Source organism: Mus pahari, chromosome 17, assembly GCF_900095145.1.
Source record: "Mus pahari chromosome 17, PAHARI_EIJ_v1.1, whole genome shotgun sequence".
In the NCBI taxonomy this organism is placed as follows: Eukaryota; Metazoa; Chordata; class Mammalia; order Rodentia; family Muridae; genus Mus; species Mus pahari.
In genome coordinates, this window is record NC_034606.1 from 66,654,468 (window position 1) to 66,664,175 (window position 9,708).

At 52.7% G+C, this 9,708-nt stretch overlaps 1 protein-coding gene across 1 annotated transcript in view; it reads right to left on the reverse strand.

The window, feature by feature from the left end:
- Window positions 1–71: 71 nt before the first annotated feature.
- The window catches only part of Spryd3 (SPRY domain containing 3), a 15,699-nt gene continuing 6,062 nt past the window's right edge, over window positions 72–9,708 (reverse strand). The window contains exons 6-11 of the mRNA XM_021216778.2: window positions 8,475–8,660; window positions 2,802–2,951; window positions 2,465–2,522; window positions 1,838–1,957; window positions 1,588–1,760; window positions 72–1,247 (exon numbers count right to left, since the gene is read on the reverse strand). Of these exons, the coding sequence (XP_021072437.1) occupies window positions 1,113–1,247; window positions 1,588–1,760; window positions 1,838–1,957; window positions 2,465–2,522; window positions 2,802–2,951; window positions 8,475–8,660 (822 nt within the window). The 3' untranslated portion in view covers window positions 72–1,112. The remainder of the gene's footprint in view (window positions 1,248–1,587; window positions 1,761–1,837; window positions 1,958–2,464; window positions 2,523–2,801; window positions 2,952–8,474; window positions 8,661–9,708) is intronic.

Genomic DNA, 9,708 nt, shown 5'->3' on the forward strand with positions numbered 1-9,708 from the left:
CGACGGGCCCACAGCTGCCCCCACCTGCTCGCCCTGGCCCTCTGCTCTGGGAAGGATTCCCCTCCTGTCTGTCCTGATAAATATGGAAACTCCGTCTTTATTGGCTGTATAAACACCTCTGATCTGTACATACATTTCATATATCATAGTGCAGGGCCCGAAAGGAGGGGCAAGGGGAGCCCCAGCAGCACAACAACGAACCCCCTCCCTCCCCAGCCTGACCCACTGTGCAAACTGAGACCAGAGCTCCAGCTGCTGCCTTCCCTGCTGATGGGATGGAGGAGCCCGGGAAACGGGAAGCGGGGGTTGGGGGGGTCTACAGAGACACCAGAACCAAACACTGGAGCAGGAACGTCAACTGGCACAAGCAGCAAGCTGGGGCACAGGGTGGGGGTGGGCAGGCAAAGAGAAACGAGGGGCCAAGCTGCTGCCCTGGGCAAACAGCCACAATACAACACATGCCCTGGTGCCTTGGCTCCATCTTGGGGAGCCAGGGCTAGAGGTGCCTTGAAGAAGAGTGCAGACAAGGAGAGGGCAGCAAAGGCTGCAGTCCCACGCTACCACACAGCCCCTCACACACACAGTTGCGTGCGAACAGACAAGAAGCCAGGCTCAGGCTTTCTGTGGTGGGTTGAGGGTGGGACCATCTCTCAGAAAACAATGGAGACCCTAGATGTGTTTTAGGACAGCAGCCAGTGAAAGGAGAGATGGCCAAGACAGCCCCCTAGCCCAGCCAGGGGGAGACAGCAGCAACTGGCTCACATGAGGAGAGGGGATGAAGAGAATTCGGGGAGCTGTGTAGGCAGGGACAGGCTGCCTCTACTTGACCCTCGACCCTCGGCAGAGCACCATGCCCATCATGTCAGCAGGTGGGCTTATACCTCCCAACTCACTCAGGACCCAGCGAGGTAAAAGGAGATCCAGGTACCTGCCTATTAACCCAATCAAGAGGACCCTCCCATACATGTCAACACTGCCCTCTGGGCCCACCACCGCTCTCAGGCCCAGGGACAGAGAGGTGCAGCCTGAGCTGACAGAAACAGGGGATGCCCTCCCAGGGCCTGCTGTGAGGGAAGATGCAGACAGAGAGGGCAGATGGACAGGTGACCCCACTAGCCACTCAAGGGGTGCAGGTCTACTTTCACTTTCTCCCCACAACTGAGCATGCCAATGGTAGGAAAGAAACCTCCAGCCGGCACAACAGCATCCTTCTTCCCGATGATCTTGCCATTCCGCGTGAAGAAGACCTGGAGAGGGGGTGGGGAGAGCGGGGGAGGATGGGCCTGGCTCCTCCCTGGGGTGTGGAGAGAGGGTGTGCTCTGGCCCCTTCTCTGGGGATACTGGGGTGACTCCGACATGAAGCCCCAAACCCACAACTTCCTAAACATGGGCTTTAGGAGTCACTGCAGTGCTATGGAAAGTAGCCACAAGAGGGTGTGCTGAGGCTGGAAAATAGGCCAGGACTACAGCCTGGGCTCTGAAGCTCCATAAGCACATGGGCTCCTGGGAGCTCCCGACCCTGCCCTCCCAGCTCACCTGCCCCGCCTCAGCCCCAGGCCCCCAGAGAGCCCACGGCTCCCCACTTACCACCACCTTCTTGCCCTCATGCTCCTGCTCTATCTCCTCCCCATCCTCCTCTTCCTCCTCTTCCTCCTCTTCCTCTTCCCCTTCCTGGTGCAGGTACATGACATTTCGGACGTTGCGGACAGCCCGGGCAGTCGGGGACAAGATCACTGTGTCACAACTGTCATCACTGTCCCCTAGGAGACAGGAAACGTGAGCTCCTATGGTGCTGTCTACTGCCTGGAGCATCTGGCTGCTGCCCAACCTCACTCACCCTCACTGTCCAGAATGTAGTCCCGGGGGAACATGATTCCACAGCCCATAATGTCTCCTTTGTAGCAGCGTGGCCCAAAGGGGTCCCCTACACCACTGCCATGGAAGATCTTCCCGTCATCTGTTGAAGGGAGGGGAAAGGACACACTTGAAAGGCTAACCCTACATCCTCAGAACAAGACGAGGATGAGGAAGATGCAGAAAGAGCCTTAGGCTTTTAAAAAGAACAAAATGTCCATTAAATTGAGGAGCTGTCAGAAGAAAGGAGAGGGCCCTAGAGTGGATGGTCGGGCGGGGAGGGGAGGGCTGAGGGAGGGCCCAGGCACCACGGTTCAGTATTCAAGAAATCACTGCAGGAAATCAGACCCAAAACAAAAGAAACCAAGGGGTCTGTAGATCTTGAGGGTGGCGGGGAGGGGAGCCAGGTCAGAGGCCTGCAATGGCCACTCTGAGCCCAGTTCTCCTGCCACAGTCCTATGCCTCTGGCTCTCGGGGCTGAGAGAAAAAATAAGATGAAGGGAAAACCTGAGCAGCCTGAAAAGAGGAGAGAGAGAAGCCACAGGTGTGTGAGCAGAATGGGCAACTCTGCGCCCTGTCTCCCCAGCCCGTTCCAGCAGCTTCCACTCACCTGCATGGTAGGCCACAGACCCTCTGCTCCAGCCGGGATGTCTGTTCTTGGGATAATCCTGCGGCAGGAAGACAAAGGGAATGTGTGACATCACAACCCAGATGGCTGGCGACCCACAGCCAGAAACTGGGGGCTACAGCAGCAAGGGGGACAGGAAGGGGGACAGGAAGGGGCTCAGTGTCAAGACAGGGTGGGTGATGCTCAGGACACTGCTACAGAAACTTAGAACTGTGCTCTGCCTCAGCTCAGAGCTTCCCTCCACAGGCTCCCTGAGCAGGTTTTCCCAATAGCCCCGCACTGAGCAATCCCCAGGGTGAAACACAGCATGCCTACCCACCTTCCGGGCCAGCCCCAAGGCAATATAGCACTTCTCTCCAGGGTCCACGATCTCCACCTCAAAGTAATGGCTGCGGGTGCTGAGTGGGTGCCGAGCCTGAGCCAGCCCCACATCCACGATGCTCTTGCCCTTCCCCAAATACTCCAGCAGCTGTAGGGCAAGACCAAGCATCAGGTGATACTGCCCGGGACACTGAGTCCAAAGTAACATGGGTGCCAGTGTTCTGGGTCTGACAACATCCCCTAGATAAAAGGGAAAGGGTTCTAGAGGCAAAGTGGACTCCAAGTTCTAGACAGGCAGAGGACAAGAATGGCAGAAACAAGGACAAGGACAAGGACAAGGACGAGGATGGCAGAGACAAGGTGGTTGGTGTGAGATGCTTCTGCCTTCCCTCGGAGCCACTGTCAGGGACTCTGGAGACTCACATGGGGACCCAGAGGTGCACTGCCAGGAAGCTCACTGGGGTCTCTAGGCTGGAACATCCATTCCCTGAACAACCCCAAGCCAGCCTTCCCTCTGAAACCCAGCAGCCTTTTCAGGATGCCTACTGAAAACTCAGGGGAGAGAGAGGGGACTGGCTCAGTCGCTGATTCTGCACAGATGGGACTGACATAGTTTCTCAAGATCTGTTCTACTTGGCTCTGAACAGAGCTATTCGTTGCTGGGTCATTCATTGCTCCAGGGAGCCAAGAACCTGAGATAGCAACTCTACCTTTCATTTCACATGGGCAAAGGTCAAAGTAGAGACAGATGGCAGGCCCTCTGTTCCCAACCCTCACTCAGGCTGGCGTGGGGTGTGAAGGTCAGAGAAGAGAGATGAGAGACAGGTTGGGCTCTTCGGGTCCCACAAGGTCTTGCCTGCACACAGCAGGGTAGCAACCCCCAATCCAGGTCTTGCCTATGGGATGCCATGGTGACAGTGGAGCTGTGCCTCAGTCCATCTCCTCTCTCATCCACCTACCATCACCTAGGATTCCTTAATTCTCTTTTAACTAACTCAACTGCCCTCAACTTTACCCTCCCAGCCCTGCAGCCCTGCAAAAAGCACCCTCGCTGGGGCCTTCTCCACTAACCCCAGCAAGACTTAAGACGGTGGCCTCACCCCACTGACACCCTGCCCCAACCAGCCTGCACCAGTATGAGGGCCTGGGGCAGCTCCTGCAGAAGCCAGCCCTACTCATCTCCTTTCAGAGAAGATCTCATCCCACTCAGCTCCAGAACCTCCAAGTTTACCCTCCCATACTCTACAGGCAAGTGAGGACAGATGGGGAAAGGCCAGACCCACCCCTGTACTCTGTCTGTAGCATTTAAAGTACTCCCCAGCCACCACAGCCAGAAGTGTGCATTGGTGCTTATTACCCTCATCTATCAAGCAGCCTACGATCCACTCTCCACCCAGCACTGCAGAGGTGGATGAGGAACCCACAGCTGCCCTTGACCCATCCTAGCCAACTGGCCTCTCTATGTGGGAAACAGGGTGTTCTCTACTTCCATGGCCAAAAGACAGCCCATCCAGATCCTGAATCTTGGGAAAAACACGCCCCAGCGTTCCTTCAGCCTCAGCCCACAGAAGGCATCTGCTGCAGTTCTGACAGGGTGGGGATACTTCCTAAGGGCAGGAGGCCATGAGGATGACCTGCCCTGACATGGAACTTCAACCCACGCCCACCAGCTCCCGATGAGCAGAGGCCCTGTGCTGACATCCTAGCCCTGAGCACCAGGGCCTCTTCAAGAGTGGAGCCATCCCAACCCAGGGCAGTCACTCCAAACCACAGGCTGCTCTCCTGCTCTCAGCAAGTCCTCCTGAGCCGTCAGCAGAGGCTGGAGCAAGGAGTCACTCCCTGGTAGATTCCCTTCTGGGCACCACACTTGGGAATCTGTAGGTCTGGCTCCTAGAGTTTCAAGCTGCCAAGATCTACAGGGTTGGTCCTTCAGTCTAAGCCTCAGTTGCCTCTTAGTTTGACGCAGTTCAAACCCTAATATTGCTTAGTTGCACTAAGCTTGAACATTGTATGTTCACCTCTGTAAGCCTTAATTATTTCATCAGTGAAATGGGATTATCAAAATTAGGTAGAAAATAATAAAAATGAAGTGAGTGAGTGATCAGAGTGCCGAAGTAGCCTGACACCCCAGTTGATGAGAACACACATTCTGTCAGGAAGTGGGAATCGGTTCTATTGCAACCACCAACCACAATGGACATGACCTTTCAGCCTGTACCTCCCACTAGGACAATCCTTAGGCCAAGCAGGTTGGATGTTTGTAATGCTGGGTATCAAACCCAGGGCTCTGTGCAAGAGAGTTGAACAGTCTATCACTGAACTAACTACAGCCCCAATGATCCCTCCCTCCTGTGCATCCTAGCTGAGGACAAGGGACCCTCCAGTATACCACCAGCACCACCGCCGCCAGCACCAGCATCACTACCAGCAGCACCAGCACCAGCACCAGCACCAGCACCATTACTGCATATGCTGGGCTGTCATACCAGTCAGAGCTGTGTCTGGGACCTAATGATGCTAATTGTCCTGCACATACACAAATTGCCCTGCACTGGCAAGATGTCTCGCAGGTAAAGACACTTGCTGCCAAGCCTGATGAGCTGAGTTGGACCCCCAGGACCCACATGGTGGTAGAAGGAACCGATCAATTCTTGCAAATTAACCTCTGGCCTCCACTCTACATGCATATCATGATACATAAATAAACAAACAAACTGTCCCAACTGAAATTTCACTTATGTCCTTTTGAGAAACCTTAGATTAAGTCAGAGGTGAGAGGCCTTCCTGAGTCTCCAGGTTTCTGGGCACTGAACTGAGACTATCATCCAGGCTGGAAGAAGGCCTTGGATCCAATGGCGGGTCCCCAACAGCAGGAGCAGAAAATGTATGTTAGCCATCTTTAGAGGAATAAACTCTCCTGGGTCCTTCTAGGACAACACAGCTCTGATTATAAATACAGTGGATAGTACAAAAGAACAGAGGATGGGGGCCAGGCAAGTTATCTTCATTTGAAAGATGGGGCAGTTGGAAAACCTAAAAGGGCGTATGTCCTTCAAGAGAGTCATTCCTCAGGCTGCAAAGGTGGCTCTGTGGGTAAAGGCTGCCAAATCTGACCACCAAAATTCCATCCCTGGAACCTATATAATAGAGAGAGAACCAGCTCCCACATCTGTCCTGACTTCCACACGCACACGCACACACACACATTTCAATAAATAAATGTAATAAATGAGAAGGTAGGACTGCCACAAGTTTAAGGCCAGCCTGGGCTAAATAATGAATTCCAGCGCAGACTAACTAAAGAATGAGACTGCCTGGAAACAAAGAGCTGCCCAAGTGCACTGAAGATGACCCTGTGCGCATGGCGCAGTGGACCTACCCACCAGCCATCTTGAGCTGAGGTGAGGATTTGAAGATAGCCAGACTCTGCAGCTATGCTGAAGGGGGAAAAAAATCCTATGCAAGTGGACTGAGGACCCTGAGGGGAGGGAAGGAAGGAAGTCTATTTATAATGTCCACAGGATTCCACCGCAGCTAGAAAAGATGCCTGGGAGGAGCCGGGAGTAGAGCGGGGAACAGGTCCAGGCAGGGAAAGGATGCCAGGAAAACAGTAAGGAGAGGTCAGAGACGAGAGCTGGAACATGGCCCTGGCTCAGGCCCAAGTTCAACTCTGTGGATGTTGTCAAAAAAGATGACAGAAAGGAGGGAAGAGCCAAGGAGGGGCATCTGAGGCCTTGGCTCCCAACCAGCACAGCCCTGACACCCTAGGGCCGGCAGGGAAGCAGCCATCAACACAGCCCGAGGGCTAACCTTCTGCCACCTTGTGTGAGCTCATTCTACCCTGAACTCTACAAGGAAAGGCCTTGCTCACAGACCCACTTCCACACCCTACTGCTTCTGTTTTCCTATCACAGGTTACCTTGAAACTGCCTTCGTTGAGGTGAGAAGGTCAAACTGTGGAGAAAGAGGCCAGGCTGGGAACACAGAGGCAGCAGTGAAGAGTTCTCTGTGAGGACTGAGTATCTCACAAGAGATCAGAGTTAGACTCCTGACTTGCATCCATCCACTCCCAACGCAGCAAGAGGTGCAGAGGTAGAGTGGAGGATTCCTCTCTCAAGCCTCCCAAGACAGCTCAGACCCCAGAGAGACACTACGGCAGGTCTGAAGAGAAGGGGTTGAAAGCAAGCTTGGAGGCTTCAGGATCCTCCCTGACTCATCACCCATCTGCCTTGTCGTCTTCTATAAAACAGCCAGAAGATAGTGACATGTAAGTTTATTCAAGATCCCTAAAACTGGGCCTGGGTGCAGGCCATCCCTACCACTTGGAGGCAGAGGCATGAGGAGTCAAAATTCAAGACCTGCCTGGGTTTCAAACTGAGTTCAGAACCAGCAGGGCAGCGTAGTAAGACCCTGTCACACACACACACAAAGAACTACAGTAGCAGACTCTTTTAGCATGTGAAAGGGTTTGTTCAATACCCAGCAACACGCGCGCACACGCGCACACACACATGCACATACACACACACACGCGCACATACACACACACACACACGCACATACACACACGCATACAAACACACATGCACATACATACACACACACACACACACACACCGCGACAACCTCCTAGAATAACCCTGGCCCACCTCTGCTCCTCCGTTCTATAACAAGAAAGCCCAGCTGACTGGAATCAAGGCAGAATGGAAGCATAAGCAGTGGGCGTCCACATCACTCCTCAGACACTGAAGGAAGAGAAAGCTGCTCGTACTTATTCTGGGAATCAACAACCAACCTGAGCTCCCAAGTAAAGGGGGAAGAAGGAATTGTTCTCAGAACACAGCTCTGGACTCCAAGAACCATGTCAAAGCCCTAACTCCCACTTCCCGAGGCCACACAAAAGCCACTGTATGGGCGCAGTTTCACAGGACTGCCAAGAGGCCAAGGTGGGCAGAATGCAAATTCAAGGCCAGACTAAGCAACATTCCTGAGGTATATCAAGATAAACAGAAGAAAAAGCCAGTCTTGATGGCAAGTCCTTAATCCCAACACCCAGGAGGCAGATTTGAGTTCCAGGCTGCCTGGACTTCAAGACACAATGAGATCCTGTCTCAAAGAAAGAATAGGCACATGGGGGCTGGCGAGTTGGCTGAGCAGGTAAGAGCACTGACTGCTTTTCCGAAGGTCCTGAGTTCAAATCCTAGCAACCACATGGTGGCTCACAACCACCCGTAATGAGATCTGACACCCTCTTCTGGTGTCTAAAGACAGCTACAGTGTACTTAATTATTATAATAATAAATAAATCTTTGGGCTGGAGCAAGCGGGGCGGCCGGAGCGAGTGGGGTTGACCGAATTAAGGAGAGGTCCTAAAAATTCAATTCCCAGGAACTACATGAAGGCTCTCACAACCATCTGTACAGCTACAGAGTACTCACATTCATGAAACAAAATAAATAAATCTTAGAAAGAAAAGAGAGAGAGAAAGAAAGAAAGAAAGAAAGAAAGAAAGAAAGAAAGAAAGAAAGAAAGAAAGAAAGAGGAAGGAAGGAAGGGACAGACACACACGCACACTGCCCTTTCTCCTCACTGTAAGCAACACCTATTTTCTTAGATGCCTACACCTGTTCTTCCCAGCCCATTTACCCAGGGCCTTCTACTTACTACTCACCGTCCCACAGACTCTGACATCATGCAGCCGGCCCCATTCATCCTCGTAACTGTCCACCATCATGACGCTGTCATCCTCACGGCCCAGCTCGGCATTGAGGTGCAGCCTTACCTCCTCGCCCAGAGAATGCATACCAACTGCTGGGAAGAGCCCATCTGGGGACATGGGCATGATGGTGGAGCCCACCTGCCGCAGAGAGAGAAAGAGGGAGCTACCGTGGGGTTCACGTTTCTAGAACTCATCCACTCTCAAAAGGGCACTCCCAAGATGATGCAACCAGTTAATTATCACGTACACACTCACAGACTGAGGCTCAGTAGTTTTAGGATGTGCTAAGTATTCACTCCCTCCAAGTTCCATGGAGCCTGAAGGCAAACCTCGACCTCCAGCCTTGCTGCCAAGTGCCCTGAAAACGCGGGTGTGAGCACCATAGCACCAAGGCACACCACTCAGGCTGCAAAGGGAGCTGCCCTCCGGCCTGGTGTGAGAAGCAATCTTCCACAGCAGAGAGGGAGGAGAGAAGGTGAGGCAGAGAGTTTTAAGTCTCTCTCTCTCTCTCTCTCTCTCTCTCTCTCTCTCTCTGCTACAATCATCTCTGAAGAGTAAAGGGCTCAAGAAGTAAAAGAAAGAAAACAACCAAAATATTCAAATCAAAGCCCTGGACCCCCCACGTAATACAGCCACACCATAACTTTTCTCTTTTCCCATTTTAAAATGATTTATTTTTATTTCATGTGCATTGGTGTTTTGCTGGCATGTCTGTCTGTGTGAGGGGGTCAGAGCCCCTTGGAATTGGAGTTAAAGACACTTGTGAGCTGCTTGCTAGGCAACGTGGGGGCTAAGAACCAAACCTGGGTCCTCTGGAAGAGCAGTCTAACTGCTGGGCCATCTCTTTTTATATTTTTATTGCTTAAGAATTTCATGCATGCATAATGTGCTTTGATCAAATCCACCCCCATTCCCTCAGCTCCAGTTCCTCCCCTCCAGCATCACCATGTATCCCTCCTAACTTCACGTGCTCCTTGTTTAAACCCACTGAGTTGACTTAGTGTTGCCTACGCAAGCACAGGTATATCGTGAGTAGGAAGGCTCTCAGGGGCCACATCCTGAAAGAAAACTCTTGTTAAAAATAGTGTCCCGGAGGCAGAGGCAGGCGGATTTCTGAGTTCGAGGCCAGCCTGGTCTACAAAGTGAGTTCCAGGACAGCCGGAGCTACACAGAGAAACCCTGTCTC